The 23,890-nt window shown below is 44.6% G+C and overlaps 1 protein-coding gene across 3 annotated transcripts in view; it reads left to right on the top strand.

The window, feature by feature from the left end:
• Window positions 1-23,890, top strand: part of COL22A1 (collagen type XXII alpha 1 chain) — a 287,856-nt gene that overhangs the window by 252,227 nt on the left and 11,739 nt on the right. For all 3 annotated transcript variants that reach the window (XM_061607024.1, XM_061607022.1, XM_061607025.1), the window contains 15 exons: window positions 267-320; window positions 1,496-1,549; window positions 4,290-4,343; window positions 5,676-5,729; window positions 7,419-7,472; window positions 10,276-10,329; window positions 10,730-10,783; window positions 12,772-12,816; window positions 13,189-13,242; window positions 15,108-15,161; window positions 16,300-16,353; window positions 17,917-17,988; window positions 18,199-18,234; window positions 20,361-20,405; window positions 21,229-21,408. In XM_061607024.1, coding sequence (XP_061463008.1) covers window positions 267-320; window positions 1,496-1,549; window positions 4,290-4,343; window positions 5,676-5,729; window positions 7,419-7,472; window positions 10,276-10,329; window positions 10,730-10,783; window positions 12,772-12,816; window positions 13,189-13,242; window positions 15,108-15,161; window positions 16,300-16,353; window positions 17,917-17,988; window positions 18,199-18,234; window positions 20,361-20,405; window positions 21,229-21,408 — 918 coding nt within the window. The remainder of the gene's footprint in view (window positions 1-266; window positions 321-1,495; window positions 1,550-4,289; window positions 4,344-5,675; window positions 5,730-7,418; window positions 7,473-10,275; window positions 10,330-10,729; window positions 10,784-12,771; window positions 12,817-13,188; window positions 13,243-15,107; window positions 15,162-16,299; window positions 16,354-17,916; window positions 17,989-18,198; window positions 18,235-20,360; window positions 20,406-21,228; window positions 21,409-23,890) is intronic.

Raw genomic sequence — 23,890 nt, 5'->3', positions numbered from 1 at the left:
TTGTATCATATAGGTATGCTTTCCCAGCCCCTGGATATGTTCAGTATTCACCTCCCTTCCAAAAATAGGAAACCTTTGGCTGCACCATTTTAGCCCAATGCTAAAAACATTCTGTCTAAGTTGCTGATAAGAGATTAACGTATCAGGGAGAAGGCTAGCCTAGAATATCTAGTTCTATATTTATGTTCAGGGATTAAAACACATACACACACCATGCATTTGCAAAGGGGCATGATATATCCACCTGACCTTTCTTTGTCTTTCAGGGTGAGCTAGGACCCAGAGGTCACCCCGGCCCAGCAGGCGTGGAAGGTCCCAAGGTCAGTTCTGTATTCTCTTTTTGTGATGCTAGGGTTGTTGTTGTTTGAAAGTAATAGGATAGCAAAGGGAAATGTCTGCCATACTTGGGGAATAGGTTTGTGTTTGTGTGCATGTGTGTGAATTAAACAAAGCAACTCTAGGAGAGAACAGATTTACCTACCAAAACTGGCCAAGCCTTACCTCGTACAGTGTACTCCCATTTATCCAAACATCTGACCGATTTTTTAAAATGGCTTTTAGTCCATTTCTGGGAGGAGAGCTTTGCGCATACCATGGACTGTGAGAAAGACAAATAATTGAATTTTAGAACAAATTAAACCAGAACTATCACTAGAAGCTAAAATGATGAAACTGAGGTTATCATACTTTGGACACATCATGAGAAGACATGATTCACTAGTCGTAGTCAACTTGGAGGCACATAACAACAAAAGTCCATTTCTGAGAATATGGGCTAGGTATTATAAAAGGAAAATCCTGACAGTTTTAGCCTATTGCCAAAGAGGGAAAAATGGGATTGTGGCTGAAACATTTTTCTGGGCCTTTCTAGAACTCTCCGCAATCTCTGTGCTCTCTCAACCCGCACTAATGAATTAATGGTTTTGAGGTTGCGGTGGGAGGTTCTTTAGGTGGGCAGCAAGTATTACTTAATTTCAAAGGTGGTAAGCCAACTCTGCTGCATTTGGGGTCCTACTGCCCCATTGCTGTCTTTACCCCCCCTTTAATTTTTCCCCTGGCCTGGCACTCCAAGCAGTGGTAAGCAGCTGATAGTAGCCACCATTCAAAATTCCCACAATGCCTTGGAGCAATGCTGCATTGATGGCATTGTGAGAAATCAAAATAGCAGCTAGACCCAGCTGCCTGTCACATTCCTACTCCCATCACCCGATAAGACCACCAGGATCTGCCAATGGACCAGGTGGCAGAAGGAAAATTGCCCAGGATCACGCATCAAACCTGAAGCTGCCCCTTCTCAGGGTTCCAGGTATATTGCCCAATGGGCAGGAGAAATGGGTTCAGCCACTGCTCTTTGAGAAAAGCTTTTTGTTGCTAACTGATACCCTGAAATTTGTTTCCCTTCATGGCTTCTTGGGGAAACCAATGAGTCATAAGAGATGCTTAAAATGTGATTGTTTTTGAAGTCTGAGATATAAATGCCTTTGTTTGTTGCTAGGGTACTAAAGGAGACCACGGGACACCTGGTGAGGCTGGACTGAAGGGTGAACAGGTAAAGGAAAATGAGGAAGAAAGATGCTTCTTGAAACAGTACAGTAAGCAACAGTGTTCCTCCCTTGGACATGTCTAGCTCACCAAATAAGTTCTGTGCCTGCTCTTTATCCATCATATTAAAAAAACAAAAACTGGTGCTGATCAATTGACCACACACAGGCCATTCTGGCTTCAGGATTTTCAGAAGCCAAGAACCATCAGTGGTCCCTGTTAAGCACAATGCTCAGAAGGCATGGGTTGCACAAGAGAGAACCAGCCAATAGTTAATCATCTAATCTGTATAAGAAGTAAAATCTAAGGGAGGAAAATTTATTATAACAAAAAAAGAGTTTTCCTTTCAGGGCAATACATTACCCAACAATATCTGTGTATGATTATTCCATAACATTTATATCTTTTTCTAATGAGGTCATCAGATAAACATTGCAGCTGCGGAATCATGTAACAGAACATTGATCTGAATGCTTATATGCAAATTTCCTTCTTTTAAGGGTTTTATCCAGTGGTAGCTGGTGGCCCCATATCAGTGGAACAGTGGAATCTGCTCCAGGGTTTTTAGTCTGGCATTTCAAGGAACTGTCCAAGGTTCTGACCATATTTTGGGAATAGGTTTCAGCACCTTAGACAGCTCCTTGGCCATTTGGATTAAAACTCAGAGTTGGTTCCATTGCCCCACTAATGTGGGGCCACCAGCTATCACTGGATAAAACCCTTAAAAGAAGGAAATTTGTATATAAGCATTCAGATCAATGGTCTGTTACATGGAGGACACCTGCCACCTGTTTTGTCCAAACTTGGCAATGGGCCCTCTATCACTGTTGGGTCAAGGTATCTGCCTGACTATGCCCTCTCCAGAGCCAGCCATGTCTCTAATACCTGGGATTCTGTCTTACACTACTCATGCTAATTTCTCCAGCTTGCTGAGGTGCAGAGAAGCCTCCAAGTACACCACAGCAATATTCTAAAGTGAAATGCATGATGAGCCAGGTGTGTGTCTGGTTCCAAGTTGGGGTATGGGTGGCTGGCTTCTTGTGATAAATTTGGGGAAATTGGAAAGAGTAGCTGTAAGATATATTGTATGAAAACATAGCATCTCAGGTTCTCAGACCACTGCAAACAGCAGGGATGGGCAAATCTTACCATTTTGGGATCTCTCCATTCTAATTTTTCCAATGTTAAGTTCATTTCTCCAGATAGATGGATAGATGTCAGTGTTATATTCCTCATGAAAAATTATCATTTTCGTGCAAATTTCTCCTGATACCAGACATTTATGGAAAGCAATTTCCTTAATGTAATGCATTTTTGTACATCATTTTCACTAATCTACATATTTCTATGCAAACTTTGCCCAAATATCTGCATTGAGATATAAATGCCTTTGTCTGTTGCTAGAGTGCTAAAGGTGCATATTTGGCTGAAAAACTGCACTGCAAAATTTGTAGAAATGTGTATTTCAAAGGATGGCTGTGTTTCACTTCACATACCATTTTGGAAAGTGTGAATTAGCTAGGTTTACCTTTAAATGCAAGCTGAATCAACTTTCCCCCCCATTCCTGAAACACGTTAGCAATCATTTCTGGGTCAATGAAATTTCCCTTGAGTGCAAAATGTGTGATTTAGGGGCTAATAGCACATGATGCACAAACATGTTTAATGGAGTCCAAATGCAGCTTCAAGAGGAAGTTGACATGTTTAATCCTCTCCTCAAATATTGCATCTCTTCCCCTAAATTGCCCCACTCTGGGTTGTTTCCCCTGTAGTGTTCTGCATCTATGTATGAAACCATAAAGGGTAGACGCTGCAGCCCAGTTTAAAGCAGAGAAGTGGCATGCCAGGGTTGAATTACGCAGGTTTTACTAATATACAACTTTTGATGTTGTGTTTTCAGGGGCGATTTTCAACACTAGTCCTACTCAAAGTACACACAATGAAGTTAATGGACATGATTACTTTAGGTTCTGGGCCTACTATGAGTAGGACTTGGTTGAATACAAGCAAGGATTTGTTTTAGCATGGTTAACAATTGTCCCATACTAATTTTTATTTTTGTAGGGGAAAAAATACCCTGAGGAATGCCTGTTTTGGCCAAAACACATTGTGCATTAATAAAAGGTGCATTCACCATCTTGGGGCTGGTTCATCTTTTTGTCTTTTCCATTGGGTGTGCCCCATTTTGTGTGTGCAGGGAAAGGATTAAACACCCCTTCCACTTCTTTTAAAAAACAGCACTGGCATTCTGGCTCTGTTACATATGTTTGCCCATAACACATGGTTAACCTCCAAATCACATATTCACATGCTAGGGAAATGTTAATGTATTCAGAAAATCTCATCCATGTGTTTGCAGTGATCTGAGAAAATGGCCTGCTGAATTACGTTAAAGCAATTCTTTTCTCGAGGCAAAGAGCTAGCACAGCTCAGGACAGGGATGGGTGCATTTGCAAGCATGCGGAACAAGTACTTATCCTCTCGCACCCAACCAACCCTGTAATGTTTCCTGACAACTTCTTCAGTCCCAGAAGCTTATGCATATTAAAAGAGGTTTGTTACAACATGCAAGTCCATGCTCTGAAAACCTATGTGTGGAATTGCAATGCCAAGATAGTTTCTATTTTGGCATCTCTCTTGTTTGCTAGCTAGCTTTTAATGAGATTTCAGAAGATCCTTGGGGACGTTGTTTTGTTTGTGAATGTAAACGATAAGTGAACATGACAGGCTGTTGTTGGCTTCTGCAGGGGCATCCTGGAATACCTGGCTTCGTAGGTCCTCCTGGAAATCCAGGTCCACCTGTAAGAATTTTTTTTAAAAAAAATCCTTCTCTGTTGTACTGTTATATTGCATCCATCCATCCAATTACAGAGTCAAAAGAAGCATCCAGTGACCGACTGGATAATGTAATCAAGTGAAAAGTTATGCATAGTGGAGCAAAATGTCTTAATCTCACACATATGTTCATGTGGTCTGAAATGGCGATGACTGACCAGGAATGAGTTATTGGGGTCGTAGTGGATAGTTCAATGAAGATGTTGACCCAGTGTGCGGTGGCAGTGAAAAAGGCAAATTGCATGCTAGGAATCATTAGGACAGGTATTGAAAATAAAAGTGCCACTATCATAATGCTATTAGATAAATCTATAGTGTGTCTGCGTTTAGAATACCGTGTACAGTTCTGATTGTCTCATCTCAGAAAGGATATTATAGAGTTGGAAAAGGTTCAGAAAAGGGCAACTAGAATGATCGAGGGGATGGAGCAACTCCCCTATAAGCTATGAGGAAAGGTTGCAGCATTTGGGACTTTTTAGTCTAGAGAAAAGATGAGTAAGAGGTGGCATGATAGAAGCATATAAAATTACGCCTGGCATGGAGAAAGTGGATAGAGAAAAGTTTATTTCTCCTTCTCTGATAACACTAGAACTTGTGGACATCCAATGAAGCTGAATGTTGGAAGATTCAGGACAGATAAAAGAAAGTACTTATTCATAAGCTATGGAACTCGCTTTCAGAGGAGTAAACTGTAGTTCCTGGGATTCTTTGGCAGAAGCCATGTACTTTAAATGTATAGTGTGTACACAGCCATAGCCTTATTCAGACATTTGAAACAGGGGAAAGCAGACTCGTGAGGAGGGGGCAGTGGCGATCAGCATGCTAGCTCTAGCCCCATTGTCACTGTTTTCATCACCTTCCAACTTATGGGAGACTGCTGTCCGCAGTGGGGGGTGAGTTGTGTCCACAGAGGTACTCTGCACATGTAATCAGGGTTCTTAATCATGCAAGAAGCCTCCATGGATACAAAAGGCTCCCAGCTTCAGGCAGTCACCTTCCATGTGTTGGGAAAAAATGCAGTGTAGGATGCTGATCTTGAATGTGTAGCAAAGTCTATGCCCTATTACAATGAGCTAGCTGGCTCCGTTTAAAGATACTCAAAGGCTCCCAAGATTTGTCTCCATGTTGTTTGAGAAGCAGAGCCTCTCTGTTTATTATTCTTTATAGAGAGAAGTGTGTGTGTGTGTGTGAGAGAGAGAGAGAGAGAATTGTGTGATGATTCTGAATTGAAGATTAAAAGGAAAACTCCAGAGCTTCCATTTTAAATGGAGATAAATGCACTTTGCCATTTTATTTAGGGGTCAGAGGGCTCCCCAGGACCTGCAGGGCCACCAGGAAACCCTGGAGAAACAGTAAGTCGCTATCCATCTCTAATAATCCCTCCCACACACAAATGGAATACAAAAACACAAGAAGGAGCCATCATTTGCCTGAGTTGTGCCATAGTAGATATGTCAGGATTGTTGGAAAGACGAGTAGATGCTATTTCACATCTATATGAAGCCACTGGGAGCTGTCATCAGGGGATTTTGAACGAGGTGCCATCAATATGCAGATGACACCCAGCTCTCTCTCCCTATTCCATCTGAATCAGGAGAGGCAGCTGAGGTGTAGAACCCATGCATGGAGGCAGTGATGGGCTAGATGTGAGCCAGTAAATTGAGGCTGAATCCTGTAAAGACAGAGGAGTTATGTGTCCAGAGTTTTGATGTCTGCAATATGGAGAGAAGGCCTGTTCTGGATGGGGTTGCTCTGTCCAGAGAGCAAGAGCAGGTCTGCAGCTTGGGGGTACTCCTGGATCTAACACTGTCACTGAAGGCTCAGGTGGCCTTGGTGGCTAGTAGTGCCTTTTTCCAGCTCTGACTGTTTCCCCAGTTTTGGCCCCTTTTGGACAGAAATGACTTGGCCACAGTACTCCCTGCTCCGGTGACTTCCAGACTGGATTATTACTGCAATGCACTCTATGTGGGGCTGCCCTTGAAGATAACTTGGAAACTTCAACTGGTCCAAAATGCAACAACTAGATTACTGGTGGGGGATCCCTTTAGAACTCATGTAACCCCTGTTTTAAAACAGCTGCATTGGTTGCCAGTTTGTTTCCGGGCCCATTTCAGGGTGCTCACATTTGTGTTTAAAGGCCTCAATGACTTAGGTCCCAAATATCTGGAAGACCGCCTCCTTTCCGACAGACCCTCTTGGGTGTTGGGATCAGCAGAGGGGACCATTTTGGTAGTTCCACCACCCTCAGAAACTCAGGGGATGGCAGCCCTGGGGAGGGCCTTCTCTGTGGCAGCCCCTGGCTTGTGGAACTCCCTCCCCACTGAGGTGCATCTGGCAACCTCACTGTACAGCTGTAGGCAAATCAGCATTTGCACCTCTTTATCCTGGCCTTTGACGGGGACGTCTGTTTTTAGGATCCACCCTATTTTTTGTGACGTGTTTTTAGGCTGTTTTTAATGAAGCATTTTAAAACTGTTGCTACCCGTCTTGGAACCTTTGGGTGAAGGGCAGGCAATAAACATCATCATCGCCATCATAGGTGTGGGGAAAGTTCCATGAAGCTGTACATTTTGAAAGTTACTTTGATAAAAAAATAAAGCCTAGTGGGTTTTAAAGTAGATCAGCCAGATGCTCAATGCATCTGAAAGGATGGTGACCACCAAACTTTGCCAGTAGTGGACAGTGGGGTGGGGCAGTGGGGCCTGACCTCCCAGTAGCAGAGTCACTGCTGCTTATTGGGAGGGAAAATGGGAGTGGCGAGGCAGCAGAGAGGGCAGTGCTTTGCAAATGCACCACCAGAGCCAGTACTTTTGCACAGCACCATCCTCCCTGCTGCCTTGCCCCTGCCACTCTCCCTCCTGGTAAGCAGTGTTGACTCCACTGCCAAGAGGGCAGGTAAGTGCACCCCCCCTCCATCTGCTACTGCCTAAAGTGATGTCTTGTGTTAGTTCAGAAGGCCTTGCTAAGGGATCATTCTTTGGGGGAATATATTCATCTGGAAAGCTCATATGAGCATCTCAAGAACTGTCTCTCTTTGGCAGGGTAAAGAAGGCCCATCAGGACCTCAGGGGCCACCAGGATTACCGGGACTTCTGGTGAGTGCTAATGATCATGCATGCCTTTTTTAAAAGCATAGATGCAAGTCATTTTCTGGAAATCGTGGGCTGCCACGAATGCCAGCCATGCACATGAACAAGCATAATATACAACATTTCTGATTGCTGTTGAAATACATCAGAGGTTCAAGAACACTGCAGTCCGGGGGAGATATGTGAATAGGTTGTCATTAAAGATTTTTGGGGCATTGTTCCTCTCTGCTGCACACATACACTACCCAGCATCTCCACTTGTTTTGGGTAGCAGGACAGGAAAGGGCCTCTGCTGAAGGGCTTGGAGAATTGCTGCCAGACAGAACCAGTATTACTAGGCTAGATGAAAAAAATAATTCGGTTTGTTCCTAATGAGTGGGTTTCATATGGCACCAGGCATGCAATAAAATAATCTTCCTTGGAGGTTCATGGGACAGGCATCTGCCTGAGAGACAGGATATGTTCACTTACGTTGGGCGATGAAGTATCTGAGTCCCTTTCAAATCCATTATTTCTATGTCAGGAAAACCTTACTGCAAGCATAGGTCTTCCTTGGCTCTTTTCTGAGTCCTAGCTTATATGCGTGCAAAAATGGGACAATGTGGGGTGCTCCCTGTTCAGGGCTCCAGCCACTCGGTTCCATCTCCCTTTGCAGCCAGTAAGCATTCTCAGTGAAAATGCTCAGAGCATTTTCACTGAGCTATTTTGCAGGATCTCTCCCTCCCCATTTAGGATTTTTTCTAAAGATGCTTTTGTACTTCTGCACGCCAAGGGGATCCCCCAAGCCTACAAACACCCCATTCTTGTGTGGGGGCGGTGCTGTCTTATATACATGAGCCACGGCACTCACAGGCTGGATGTCAGAAACAGAGGGGATAAATGATAGCCTGAGCAACCTGCATCTGCTGAAACGGAATACTGCTGTAAGCCATGGAGGTACCCAGGGTGAATTCTGCCTTTGGGAGACGATTGCAGGAAAAATCTCAGAGGCTCGTTTAGTGAAAACATTCCCAATTAGAATCAGAAACAGACCAATGAACAATCATTAGCAGCATTCTGTGTGAGGATGTGTGGAATTGTCCCCAACTGTATGAATGTATGGATATTGCCTTATACTAGTCCTGATCCAACATGTCCCCTTCCCACCCCTATTTTAAATGTGTTTTTTCCAAAACAAAAATGGGAGGGGGACTGGAAACATCAGAAAAAAACCAGGGAGGAAACCATTGCCCCCCCCAATTTGTCCATTTTTTACCTGAACGTTCACATCTCTAGTTGTGCTCATGACAGATTTTCCAGTTTGCAAATATGTCCCTAGGCTCATTTGTGACCCCTGGCTGAAGATGTTTCTGGAACGTGACTTTCCTTGTTATTTCACATACTAGCTAATGAGAAGTTGGCTGATTTGCTATGTCCTGTGCAGCCTGGGTATTGCCCCATGGAATTTCCAGTTCAACTATTTGATAAGCTTGCTGTTGCTTTTCACGGTGCCCAGGCGTTGTGAATCCTTCCCCATTCTGTGCAATTTGTCTAATTGTGAAATTAGGTAATAGGACAGGTCATTATTTTATTTTTGTGTTATGTGTCTGCTGTGATAACTGTTATGAAACCATTACTATATTTGAGATGCTTATTCCACAGTTATGCCATTGTATAAATCTATGGTGCGGCCGCATTTGGAATACTGTGTACAGTTCTGGTCGCCTCATCTCAAAAAGGATATTATAGAGTTGGAAAAGGTTCAGAAGAGGGCAACCAGAATGATCAAGGGGATGGAGCGACTCCCTTACGAGGAAAGGTTGCAGCATTTGGGGCTTTTTAGTTTAGAGAAAAGGCGGGTCAGAGGAGACATGATAGAAGTGTATAAAATTATGCATGGCATTGAGAAAGTGGATAGAGAAAAGTTCTTCTCCCTCTCTCATAATACTAGAACTCGTGGACATTCAAAGAAGCTGAATGTTGGAAGATTCAGGACAGACAAAAGGAAGTACTTCTTTACTCAGCGCATAGTTAAACTATGGAATTTGCTCCCACAAGATGCAGTAATGGCCACCAGCTTGGATGGCTTTAAAAGAAGATTAGACAAATTCATGGAGGACAGGGCTATCAATGGCTACTAGCCATGATGGCTGTGCTGTGCCACCCTAGTCAGAGGCAGCATGCTTCTGAAAACCAGTTGCCGGAAGCCTCAGGAGGGGAGAGTGTTCTTGCACTCGGGTCCTGCTTGCGGGCTTCCCCCAGGCACCTGGTTGGCCACTGTGAGAACAGGATGCTGGACTAGATGGGCCACTGGCCTGATCCAGCAGGCTCTTCTTATGTTCTTATGTTCTTATGTTCAATATTAGCTCCTAAAAAACAAATATCACAGATATCCAAGAGTGCAGTTTTCCAGGGTCTCGGGGAGTCTTAGTCCCTTTATGTTTTGGGGGGCATGGTTCCAGCAGGGTTCCTATGTCTCCAGCATCCTGCGAGCCAATGAGCATGAAAGGAAGAGTCTTCTAACATGATTCCTTACAATTTCCTGCTGATTGAAGCCAATCGGATTGAAAGGAAGCAAGTCAGCCACTGAGAAGACTCTTTTCAGTAGCTAACACTCCTCCCTTTTATGCTCATGGGCTCTTAGGGGCATCTGTTGTTGTGGGAGAAGGCATGAACAAGGATCTCATTCTCAATCCAGTAGCAAAAAAAGGAGGAGGGAGTGTGGCTGTGACTAACATGAAGGGACCTGCACTTCTGAATTTGCCACTACACTACTGCGGATATCCATTAGATCTCTAATCCTGACTACTTACTTTTGTTTTACTCTTAGGGCCTTGCTGGAAAGGATGGCAAAGATGGCAAGCCAGGACCTCCAGGGGAACCAGTAAGGAGATCTACCTTACCTATATCATCACCTAAAACCTGGCTGTTCTTTGTCACGTTCCCTGTGATCTGTGAAACACGATTGGCTGAGATACTGTGATGTCATGGAATGTTTCACTTACATTTGTACTGCTAACTAAAGAAAGAGCTTTATATCAAATGCTGTCAAACTGTGCATTTCTCTATGAGGCAAGCAAAATATAAGTTGGGATGGCAAAGGGTGAAAGACCCTCTGTGCCCCAACAGGGTTTAAATCCAGATCAGACCCATATGTATGCTATTTACTTTTAAATAGCCATTCACATAGTTGCTAATTACGTGAATGGTGTCACATCTGGTGAGCCACATGTTAGAAATTATTCCCTTGCGGTCAGACTATAAATGTGTTTTGTTTCTTTCAGGGCAAGGAAGGAGAGCCTGGGCTACCAGGACCAGAGGGAGCTAGGGGATTGCCGGTAGGTCCTGCTGAAGGCAACTGTGACCCACTGAATGTGTTGTCCTTTCCCCCTGGGATCCCTTGGAGGAGGCGCAGATATATATTTCTCCATTATCTAGCACAGGCTGGCCATGTACTAGCTGAAAAGCACAGCTCTTCCTGCAATGTGCATGATGCAAATGCTCAGTGAATGCAGAATTCTATTAACGGAGAGAACTGGGATCTGTTTTTGTACGTACATGCATGCATGCATACCTCTCTCTCTCTCTGTGTGTGTGTGTGTGTGTGTGTGTGTGTGTGTGTCTGTCTGTTTACCTGAGAGAGACAGAATCACATCTCAGAAGTAATTTATGAACAACATAAGAAGAGCCTGCTGGATCAGTCCAAAAACCCATCTATTCCAGCATCTTATTTTCACTGTGGCCAGCCAGATCCCAATGGGAAACTCACAAGCAAGGTCTTATAATCCCCCCCCCATTTCCAGAGAAATTTTGTCTGCCAAAGCCTACTACATCAATAACAAGAGAGAAAGAGAAGCCTTGCCCTCAGGCTTTCAAACTTAAAAGTCAAGGGGCAGCATTCAACTAGAAAGTTGTGCTAGCGCAATGGGATTCCCCTTCCTCTCTTCCCCTTGGCGCTATGTTGAATACAACCCATAATGCACAAGGGAAAGGGAGTGAAATGGACAAAAATAAAGGGAGCTCAAGTTGACAGTGGCAAAATTCCACTCCCTCCAGCCACGCAATGCTGTGCCTGGGAGCATTGTTGCAGCTGGCCAGGGAAGAGGTGAAATAGGGTGTGCTTGGTGTGTGCATGCATGCCTCAGCTCCAGCATCTGGGGGTCTTGGCTGCAGGCATTATAGGCCTTGGCCTCTTTGGCCTACTTTTTGCACCCGCCCTCTGATCCAGTGCATGAATTCAATTCACTTTGACAAGGAATCAGATTTTTTTTCTTTTGCCTGCTCACAAATTGACAGAGCTTGGCAGGGTTGTTTTTTGTTTGTTTGTTACGTACTCTGTGCTGGGTGCTGGGGGTCTAAGCGTGGGTGCAGTTGAATAGGTTGATTTGGTGACATGTTTTTCCAGGAAGGTGTGGGGAATGTGAATGTTAGACGAGGGAACAAGTGATCACCCTTAAGCAACTTTGAAGGTGCAGGGTGTTTCTGGACACTAGCAGCTCTGGGTTCTGGGTCCCTTAGCCTAGATATACCACTTGGTGGTAATAAAACCTCTAAGCAGTTTACAAAGAAGAAGAATAAAAATAAAATACTTTCAGTAAACTACAGCTTAAAACAGGTATTAAAATATTCAAAAGATAGTTAAAACAAACAGTTGGCTAAAAGCAATGTTCTTAATAGTTATATTCTCTTTGTTGTGGAGCCTCTGGAAGGGTTGTTACAGGAAGATCTCCCACTCAAGGTGGGGCTCTGCCTTGAGGGCCCTGTCTTGTCATGCCCATTGGAATGGACACAGTTTGGTTTGCCCAAGGTTCAGGTTCAGGTTAGCTTCCTGAACGTCTTATTCCTCTGCAGATGTTATTAATAAAATGTGGCCCTATTTCAACCACTTCTGTCTCACCTCTTTATTCCTGAGTCTGGTTGCAGCAAAATTGTGAGTGCTAAACAGGAAAGTAACATATAAAGTGTTGGCGTGTGTGTGCGTTGTTGCGTGAAACAGCATACATTACGTTGGAGTCTGTCCGTTCCCAGACTGGCAAAGACATAACTCCTCTTTACTTTCAAAACTTTCAGACTTGATGGAAAACTACTAGGCCTCATGCCAACATAAAGTGGGTCTAAGTCAAATGTAGGAAGAGGCCCATGACACAGCCTCTTCTCTGAACCAAAGAAGAACTGGATCTGGTCGGTCCCTGGAAGGGAGACCACCTGGTAACATTATGTACATTGCCTTGAGCTCCACAATGGAAGAAAGCTGAAACATAAAAGTACTTTAAGATACATATATATATAAATAACCTTTTGTGCATCTGTCCATTTGATCTTTCAGGGCTTTAAGGGACCGAGAGGAGATGCAGGAGCACCTGGCTCAAGAGTAAGTAACGTGCATGGAGGCCAGGGCTGGCCCTATCTTTAGACAAAGTGAGGTGGCTGCCTTAAGCAGTGGATACTGGGATGGGTAGGAGTGCTACCCACAGGAAGACCTCCCCCATTACCAGTGTGGAAATAAGTCAGGGATAACGCTTCTTAGTTCACATTGACGGCTGGTACTGCATCATTACTGGGACTGGAGTAAAGTCCTATCACAGGATAGGTCCTAGCTCAAGTGCAGGCAGACCTGGGAGATCCATCAGTAGAAGTTGAAATCCCAAGGGCTGGACATTTGGGAATCTTTAATGAACAGGCTTCACATTGCTCCGATGTCTGATTTTCTCTCTCCCCTTCCCGTCCCCCCACTCTGTTATAGGGAGAGCCAGGTCCATCAGGGCCTCAAGGCCGGGAAGGACAACCTGGAAAAGATGTAAGTGTTCTGTCTGGAGTTCAGTAAGAGCTTTCCTTGTTGTGCAAGCGGGGAACAAAATGTTGCAGAAACTCTGAAAGGCTGACTTCCTAGAATTTAATTCCAATCTTCAAAAATCTGAAATCGTATGAAGTAAATGACAGCGGTGAACAGGAAAGGGTGGGCTCCACACATGCAAGCATTGTAAATGGGCATGTACAGAATCTACCTGTGTACCCTGTGCTGTTTGCTGCTGAGAGGGTACCATGGCACAAAACATAGCATGCCATGCTGCCATGCTAATCAGCTTGATTTGATAGTTAGGAATGAATTTTCTCCCAGGTTGAGGTCATCCCTGTTTTTGATTGATTGCTTCCTTGGTTTTTTTGGGGGGGGTTGCCTTCCCTGATGGTTCTACTCTACAGACACATTTGGACAAAAGTAGGGACCAAACTGCAGCCAATGCTGGCTGGTGCCTATTGAGGCTGGTAGGGTAGAAGGCTGGGAGGCCAACAGTAGATGGAGCAAGAGAGCGAATGGCAGGCAGAGCCAATTCATTTGAGTGTTGTCCCCATTCTCTGCTGAGTTCTATAGGGGCCAAACTGAGAATGAAGGAGGAAGAAGTTGACAGCCAGGACTGCCCCCTGCACTGGTTCTAAGTAGGAAACTGGGCTGGTGGGGGTTGGCTGAGGTTGGTAGGGCAGTGCCTCATTTGCCACAATGGACCAGCCTCCACTGGCTGCAGCATCTAGAACTCCATCCTGAAGCTCCTGTTATCCCTCCTAAGAGGGATAAGCACCATGCCGGCATTTCTATCCCTACTGTCACCAGCAGGGGTAAGAGCAGCTCCACAGAGTGAGTTAGATCAGGGAAATGGGTACACAGGGAAATGGTTAAAACCCTTCCCCCAGTGCTGCTGCCCGGATCCATCCCATTCCCACAGCTGCTTTCAAGTTAAAATTTAAACCTTGGGAGAGTTGATCCTAGATCAAGTGCATAAGGTGCATTTTGGCCCCCAGAATGTTTTACTTTATCCAAGCTTCCCAGAGGCATAGGTAAAGTAAGATTGTCATGGAAAGCGCACCAATTTACAAGAGAATTCAGCCCAGTGGTTGTGTGTGTGTGTGGGGGGGTGCTGCCCAATTTCAAAACAAGGTTCTGTCTCATAAAACCTATACAAATTTTGGAGGAACTCAGTTTACGGAGGATGAGATTTTCTGAAAATCTCGGTATCAAGCTTATCCGCATGGATTTTTTTCCTGATTACTGTCTTGCTCTTTGATCTCGATGAAAAGGTCATTATTTTTTTTACCAGTTCTGCTAAAAATATGAACAATTGTTGCACATAAACAGATACATACAACAGTGTATATAACTGCCTAACTGTACACATTACACATACAATGTACATAATGTTTGCATATAATTAGTAAGGCTTTTTTTTTAAGCATGAATGGCTTGGACATAATTGGGGGCTAGATGTAAAAGGCAGTTCAGTACAGGCAAAGCTCCATCGGTTTGGAACCACCATGTTCCATTTATCAGTCCATTTAAAACTGATTTCTCCTCCATCCCTACCCAGGTCCCCTTTGGGGCAAGAATCAAACAGTCACAAGATAACCCGTATATCCAGCAGACAACCAACTTGTCCAGTGCACTTTATCCAGATAGATGAGCCACTCATTGACCCTGTTCTGATTATACCAATCTGATGAATTTAATAAAGCAATGTTTTCTTTGTTTTAATGAATATTTGTTTGTATACTGCTGTGATATTTCATATGATTCATGCTTTATTTATTTATTAGATTTATATCCTGCCCTTCCTCCCTGAAGGAGGATAAATGACCAAATACATAAATACCACTGTTTCTCTCCTGTTGCAGGGGGATCCAGGCCCTCCAGGGCCTCAGGGCTCACGAGGACTCAGAGGAGTGACAGTGAGTTGTTTCTTCCGGTAGCATTTTTACACATTTTACCCTTAAAAAAACATTTTTGCAGTGGAGACTGGTGGCTCTGATGTCAGTGGGGCAGTGACTCCACTCCGGGTTTTAGTCCAAACTTTCAAGGAGCTGTCCAAGGTTCAGACTAAAACCTGGTGTGGATTCCCTGACCCACTGACATCAGAGCCACCAGATTCCACTGCATTCTTGTATGCACTATATAACAAGACGTGCATTTTCATCCAAAAATCCACATTTGCATCCTAACATTCAAATGTTTTAATGTGTTTTGACCTATGATATGCATATTAATACACATTTTGATGTTTCTTGAGCTAAGAACAAAAAGAAAAATTCAGAGAAGTGGGAAGACTGACATATAGCTGCACAGTGATCCATATATCACTCTGAGAAACACTAATTGAGTTGGTTCACTTAAAAACTGTGGGCTGAATGAAATCCCCAGGTATGCTAGCTATTACTGAAATGTGGATTTGTCATCTGCCATTCAGCAGAGCTGAGTGTCCTGCAGAGAGCTGTGGGCTGCTTAAGAACTCTTCACAATGAATGCCACCTAATGTGAAATTTTGGAGGAGGAAGGGAGGGATAAGCAAATTTCAAGAGAAGCTTAAAAAAGATATTTTATTTATTTATATCCCGCCTTTCTTCCATCATAGAACCCCTAGTTTCCCATCCAGGCACTGACCAGACCCAGACCTGCTTAGCTTCAGCAGGATGGTAGTTTTATGTGCCTTCAAACCATACCCTGAGTTTTGAAGGGGCTCCTGATCTTTCTCGGGGAACCTTCCATGGGAGCTTTAGCCAAATTAACAGCGAGCTAACTTCAAAGTTTGATGATGAGGTGATGGAAATGTTTTAGGCCAAGCCCGGCCTGTGCAAAAGTGATGAGCTTTTGTGTACCAGAATGGGACCAGACTGATGACACTCAATATCAAATGATGGCAGAGCAGATTTTTAAACTGACCTCTGGGGAAAAGCTGACAAGAGCTGGGGATCATCCCTAGGGCATGAGAGTGAGAATGTTTCCAATTGTAGGTCTTTTGTCTGACTCAGGAGGGTTCTTCTTCAGTCTTATGATTTAAGATGGATTGTTTTTTTCTTTCCCTTCCTCCAGGGCAAGAATGGACCGCCTGGCCCTCCAGGGGAAGCCGGCTCCCCAGGAAGCCTAGTACGTACAATATTTGTTGTCTCTTGTCTTGTCACAAACACACGCACAGAATGAGCAATAGCTACAAGTCATGATCAATTGCCAAATGGAGAGGAAAGAGTGATATGTCATATGCTTGTGATGTATTGAAATCTGTCCAGGCTGTCTAACCTCTTAGAGGAGAAATGTACAACCAGCTGAGATCACCAAGCGGATGGAAAGGAGCCCAGAATGGATCTGGCAAGCATCCATTGCAGGAAGTTAGAGGGCAAGCATAAACACAACTGAAATAAGGGATTCTGGGAAATGACAAGTCAGATCAAGGTGACTGACGTGTCTCTTTTGGAATCAAGCGGTCCTTGAAAGACTTAAAGTATGAGAAACTTATGAAAGTCTACAGGAAGCCCATTTATCATCTTCTCATCAGTATCCTTCAGGCATACCTGCAGTCACATCAGAGCTGCTTAGCTGTGAAAAGGGGCTGCATCTGAATGACCAACAGTCAGAGTAGAGCTGATTGGGTGAGTCTTTCCCACAAAATCAGCACCCTAGGAAGCTGGTGTACCCGGATCCATGCCGTTGGTCCATCTAGCTCAGTACTGTTTACACTGACTGGCAGCGGCTCTCCAGGATTTCAGACATGGGTCTTTCCCAGCCATTCCTGAAGGTGCTGGTAGTTGAACCTGGAAATGTTTGCAAGCAAGGCATGTGCTCTACCACTGAGCTCGGCCCTTTCCTGAATTCTGAAGTTCCAGCCAGCCTTCTCCACTAGGCAGGAATTGTCCAGGATTTGAACCAGGGACCTCCCTCTCCCGAAGATACAATCCTGCAGACAACGAAGCCAGCACCCTCTCAAAGGGATGTTGGTTGTGTGAAACACTCACACTGTCTACCCCACCCACATTGTTGGGTCATTCAGGCACTGTCTGCAACCACACTGGGGAAGGGCCATAGCTCAGGGGCAGAGCATCTGCCTTGCATGCAGGAGGTCCCAAGTTCAATCCCTGACATCTCCAGGTAGGGCAGGAGGGGTTCCCTGCCTGAAACCCTGGAGAGCCGCTGCCTGTCAGTGTAAACAATACTGAGCTAGGTGGACCCATGGACTGACTCGGTATGAGGCAGCTTCCCACGTTCCACATCAGATTGTCTCAAGAATGAGCAAATCCCAACACAGCTGCAGGTGTATCTAAAGGGTGTCTTAAAACCTCCAAGGAAGGGAATCTGGGGCCTCAGTTGGATCTGAGCGGGAGAAAAATTTGCAGGCTTGTAAAGTTTGCTTCTCCTTGGAGGCAGACTTTTACAACCCCCCGAAGTTCTCCAAGCCCATCTCCAGTGCAAACCATGCGTCAAACCTGGCCATCAGGAACATGTTTAAGGAGGGAGGCCATCAGCAGCTCTGTCTCCTGTCTGCTTTCCCTGGTGTCAATCAAGTGACTTGACATGGCAGTGTTATGTAAGGCTGAGGGCAGAAGAGGGTGCTTGCTAGTTCAGAACCATCACTTCCTGACTGTCACTGAACTGGGCTTCCCTAATGATCCGGATCAGAACATCCACCAACATCTGTCTCCTTTTCTGTCTCCCAAGGGTCCGAAAGGAAGCAAAGGTGAACCGGGCAGCCCAGGACTCCCTGGATTCATCGGGCCACGAGGACCTCCTGTAAGCAGCAAATCAGTGCAGATCACACTATAGGCAGGACAAAGAATAGGATCTCATTTGTCTGTAACTGCTTAGTATCACCCGCTGGAACTCTGTGAAGGAGGGAGCAGATAGCCCAAGCCCAAGGGGACTTTCACAAGCGTAGCTGGGTTATCAGAAATAGCTTCTGACTGTGTGGCTGTTATGCCTCTTATGCTTTCTATTCCACAGGGAGAACCAGGTGAAAAGGGGCTCCCGGGGAAAGAGGTACGTGCTTTGATGTCTTGATTAGACATGGATGCTGATTCATTAAGCATGTGAAGTGAAGTGAGAGCTCTAATCCCCAAGCACAGTGGTGGTTATTTCTTCATCCTCCCCCCCAATGGCTGAACGATTCAAAATCCCCCAACTCTGCTTTTCCTTCTGCTTCCAGGGTCTCCTCCCATGGCTCAGGGTGGGGGCCTCATTACAAGAGGGGTGCCAAACTCTAGCCAATGTGGCCCTCTAAACTGGTTTTCCGGACTCTCCCTTGACCACACCCCTTCCCCATTGACACCCTCTCTCTCCTCACTGGCCTTGCTTGCATTTGTTTGCTCTGCCTACTTTTGCTTCTGGCCCCACCCACCACTGTCATGTGCCCCCCTCAAGGTTCCCCCCCCTGATGTAGAGGCACAACGGGGCGACTGAATGATCCAGTCACACCCAGTGCAGAGACCGATCACAGCAGAGGCTGACTGAAAGGATGGAAGGCTAGAGTGTCAAACTATGGAGCAATGTCACAGCCAGCCTCCTCACAGTTCTCATCACCATTGTTAATTATTTCATTGACTTCTTATACATCTCAGCAGCAATCCTCTTGCTGAGTAGCCACGTGTTCTGGTGCACAGTTTGGGAATTAGGGGCATACATTCTTGCAATGCAAAGCTGGAAGAGCAAGCATGCCTTAGAGACAAAGCAAAAGCTGCGGTTTGTAGGGCTGAGTCAAAGTGCCCTCCCCCAATTCTATTGTTATGTAAATTCGTAATATATATTAGCAGAGATCCAGAGCTTGGAAAAGTTACTTTTTTGAACTACAACTCCTATCAGCCCAATCCAGTGGCCATGCTGGCTGGGGCTGATGGGAGCTGTAGTTCAAAAAAGGAACTTTGCCAAGCTCTGCAGAGATCGCCAACGGTCTGAGATGCGTGTGTGCCAGTGTGTGCGTTTACCTCAGTGGCAGGCTTTCACCCTGCATTAGGATCACTGAGACTTAAGACTTAGTAAAACAAGAAAAGCTGCTTTATTTATAGAAATGCATAGTAGATTAGAAAGGCATACCTACTTCTAACTCACTAAGTTGGAGGTGCATAAGTTAGAGGTGCAACTCCCAGGTTTGGGAGTTGCCCTCATAGCTCAGGAGAGAGAGAGGAGACAAAGGGATGTCTCCGCTCCAACAGACAGTTGAAGAAGAGAAGAAGCGAAGGGAGGAAGGAGGAGGAGCAGATAAGCTTCCCTAAGTGTATCAGTCTGCGAAGGAAGGACGTCAGTCAGAGCATCACAGGTAAAGGTAGTCAAGCTTAGACATCTGGAGGACCCCAACTCTATCTCCCTTCTGGAACATAAACAAAAGAACAAAACAGGAGTTGCTCTTTCCCCCTTCCAACATTTATGACCCCATTTCAGCTATTTCAGGGGGTAGGGAAACGTACTGGAGATCCCTCAGAGCACTGACTTAAAATCTGACCAGTCCCTGACTCCTTTTATATCATCATATTTATTTTAACTAGGAATGATCACAAACTATTGAAAATATCTCTGTCTCTCACACACACAAAAATCATGATTGGCTCTGAAGCTTTGTTTTTGAAGTCATGAAACTTGAGTTTTGGGTCATGGAACCAGAACAAACGGAACACCACCTACTAACTACAAATGTGGCTGTGGCTGAATGCAGAATAATTCAGTTTGGTACACAACACCTGTTTCACATGAGTGATTTGTCACAAGCCAAGAGATGGCTGTGCAAGGGAAATCAGACGCTGCCTCGGGTTCCTGTTTCATCTGTATTTGACTTTTAACAGGCGCATGTGTAGATATGTATGTAAGTGTATGTGTGTGTGCACATATGTAATATGCAATATAGTGGATTGTGCTGTGCTGACATATATATTCTGGCAGTAAAACGTCAGCCGCCGCCACCATCACCACCACCAATTTCATCTGAATTTATCCATCTTGAGGAAATCTGATGTTTTTTTTTTAAAAAAAAAACTGTAGTCAATGTTTTGTTTACAAAATCTCAATGACCCATTTGCAAATTAAACCCCTATCTAGAAGCACACAAAGAAGCAACATTATATTTACTTATTTTTATAGTTGGCTCTTCCTATTTCAGACCTCTCATTTCCTTGCAGGGCACTCCAGGGACACCAGGTGGAGTCGGAGACAAAGGTGACCGAGTAAGTTGGAGCGCTTCATTAATGCCAGTGTGCAGCTTTGATGTCAAGGAATGTTGAAGCAAAGTTGGCAAGTGCCAAGGGCACCCTGGGCAATGCTGCCAGCAGTCATTTCCTTAACACATTATAGTAACTCTACAATAATGAGAGATAGGCGAGCTACCTGTGGCTTATGTTGGGCTTGCTCAGAAATAAGTGGAGCAATTTTTCCAAAAACTCAAGATATGGCTTGACATATTTCTAAGCCAATCCAAATCCTACTTTTACTCCTACCCTGGTTTGATAATCAGCGATGGCTTGCGAGCAGCTCAGATCCCTGACTGTCAAGTGACAACTTCTTGCTTGGGAATGGGAAGTGTTTAAGGGACACTGGTTGCATGGGCAAAAAACATTTTTGAAGGGAGTCCTCTGAAGGGGGATGAACTTCCTCCCATTGGTACTTTTTCTTCAGGTGCAGCCAGTGGAGACTGGTGGCTCCAATGTCAGTGGGGCAGTGAATCCACTCTGGATTTTAGTCTGAACTTTCAAAATGCAACAGCATCGGAGCCCCAGTCTCCACTGGGTGCAGCCTCTTTCAGTCTCCCTAATGCAGTCTGATGGAGCGACACCACAACCTTATTCACAGTTCATCCATCAGACATGCTTTGTACAACTCTTTGCTTAATAACCATCACCTTTGTTATTTGTTTTTACTTATTTATTAACTTTGCATCCTGCCCTTCCTGCCAATGGTGCCCAGGGAGGTGGTATTATTATCATCGTCATCATCATCAGAAGCAAGGTTCGTTCTCACCTATGTGCTCATTAGGCTGCTTTTGTTCCACAGGGTGATCCTGGGACCAAAGGTGAAAAAGGCCCAGCAGGAGTGAAAGGACCATCTGGTGATCCTGGGATTCCTGGGCGCAAAGGACACATGGGATTGATGGGTCAACCGGGACCATCAGGGGACACAGGACAGGCTGGACCCCCTGGTCCCCCAGGACAGCCTGGATTCCCTGGGCCTAGGGTGAGTCCCGTGAAACTGGATTTTTGGACTTTAAAAAAAGTGCAAACTTCACAACAGTTAAAAAACAACAACATTGCATGTTAGCCAGATATTAAATACTGTTGCGTGACAACTATCAAATAAGCCACGTTGATTATTCTGTTCTGTCATATATTGGAAATCATGGACTTCATATGTTACGTACTGTGAGAGGCTCCCCTCTCCCACTCTGGAACTCTAGGGGTTCTCTTGCCGTCAGAGAAACCCTGCTGAGCTCTTCACTCATGAATTTAGAGCCCTTTTCGTCCCCAGAGCCCTTCTCAGACCTGTTTATTTAAGCAGTTTTGCTTCCCCCATGAGTCCTTCTATCATCAGATATGTAAGCAGCCTCTCCCTTCCTTCAGTTAACCCTATCCCTCCTTGACTCGCCACTGGGGTGGCTAGCCTCAGAAGTGTTGCCTTTTCCTTCCTCGCACACTGTATCCTGTGTCATGGTGGCAAAGCTGTTTGCACTATCCTCCTTCTGTTCCTTCTTCCTTTTCCTTGCTGCCCCTCTGCTTGGAACCCACACCTTTATCCTCCAGCTGGCTGAGTGTCTCTCCTTCTCCAAGGGGGTCACCCTGTCCAGCCTCTTTTGGTCTATTCTCCTCTGCAGCTCTCCTTTGCAACTGACCATCGGGCTGACAATGTGAGTGGGGAGCTGCTGCCCCAGCCACTCCTGTGCTAATTATATATGTTGCCAAATATTTCATGAATATTTGGCCAGTGGTAAAATATCTGGAGAATATTCTACATCAAAATCCACAGAGGACAAGTCTGAGGAGGATTTTTGGAAGGAATTCATGTCCGTGCTAAAGTGCATTAAAAAAAAACAAGCAAAACTTACAATGCCTGAATGACCTTCACACCAATCACCATCCATGTGCGTTGTAGCATCCACAGGCTCTGCAATGCTCACTAGATGCTACATGCATCCCTCCTTCTCTTCAGTAGAGGAGGCGGTTCAGTTGTGCAAAATGATTGCATATGCAGTTCTGCTTCCTCCATTGATGAAAACCAAGGAGCCCTAATAGACAAGGTATAGGGTGGGCTCATACATCACCAAATAAAAGGGAATACATTACCCCTCCCCCACAAAAAGGGTTGGGGGCAAGAGGGCACAGTTTTCCATAACATTTGCATATGTTAATGTATACATATAGATGTAACTTTAGAAATAATTACTATAATTCGAATAGGAAATACAGTACATCTCACCATGTTGGGCAACACTGTGACCAGGTGACCTTGTGTGTCTGCTCAGCCCACTATCCAGGTGCTCGCTGTTGGACAACTTCAAGGCCCATGGCTCTCTGTTATGGTTCTTGTATCTTTCAACTGGACTAGGATTGGACAGCCCTTCAAATACAGGACTGTATAATGGAAGCCACATGGTCACCGTAGAAGGGAGTTGCATCCATGTATCAAGAGTCCCTGTGCCCATAACAGATTACTGGATCAGAATAACATCCACAGTGATCTTCAACAATAAGAACAGGACTGTTTCTCGTTATTGCTGCCCTCAGGGCCCCATCATTTTAGCTCCTAGTGATAGTTCTGGTTTAATTTGTTCTAACACCCAATTATTTGTCTTTTTCGTGGTCTATGGTATGCTCAAAGCTCTCCTCCAACACCACATTTCAAATGAGTTGCTTTTTCTCTTACCCGCTTTTTTCACTGTCTAACTTTCACATCCGTACATAGAATACCATGATCTGAATGATCCTGACTTTAGTGTTCAGTGATACATCTTTGCATTTGAGGACCTTTTGTAGTTCTCTCATAGCTGCCCTTTCCAGTCCTAGCCTTCTTCTGATTTCTTGACTATTGTCTCCATTTTGGTTAATAACTGTGCCTAGGTATTTATAATCCTTGACAAGTTCCATGTCCTCATTGTCAACTTTAAAGTTACATAAATCTTGTGTTGTCATTACTTCAGTCTTCTTGACGTTCAGCTGTAGTCTTGCTTTTGTGCATTCATCAGCATTCATTTGAAATCATTAGTGGTTTCTGCTAGTAGTACATGAACATACATGGGGAAAATTTTAAGTTGCAGTAATGATTAAGGTTTTTTTAAAAAGAAAAGAAATTATTTCAGGAGATTTGCACAATTGCTGTTATTTCTGCTAATTGGAAAATAATGACATCTATTACCCTGAAAGGCTTTCAGCAAATTGAAAATGCAATAGGCATAAAATATGGGGGTAATTTCCGTACATGCCCAGTGCCACTCTTAATGCAACAGGACCTATTTTAAGCACTGAAGAGCTGAGGCGGGGAGTGGAAGAATGAAACCCCATCTATCTGAATCTGTACAGAAAGGATTGCAGACAGTTAATATGTTGTGAATCGGGCTCCAGCATAAAGAGGAAAATGACTTAGGCCAGGAATGAACAAGAGATGTTACTACTCCAGATGGATGCAGCCCATTAAGCAATTTTATCTGCCTCCCCCCTCCACACCA

This window comes from Rhineura floridana, chromosome 1 (genome assembly GCF_030035675.1).
Source record: "Rhineura floridana isolate rRhiFlo1 chromosome 1, rRhiFlo1.hap2, whole genome shotgun sequence".
In the NCBI taxonomy this organism is placed as follows: Eukaryota; Metazoa; Chordata; class Lepidosauria; order Squamata; family Rhineuridae; genus Rhineura; species Rhineura floridana.
The sequence above is the reverse complement of the archived record's forward strand: the minus strand, read 5'-3'. Positions and strand labels throughout refer to the sequence as shown.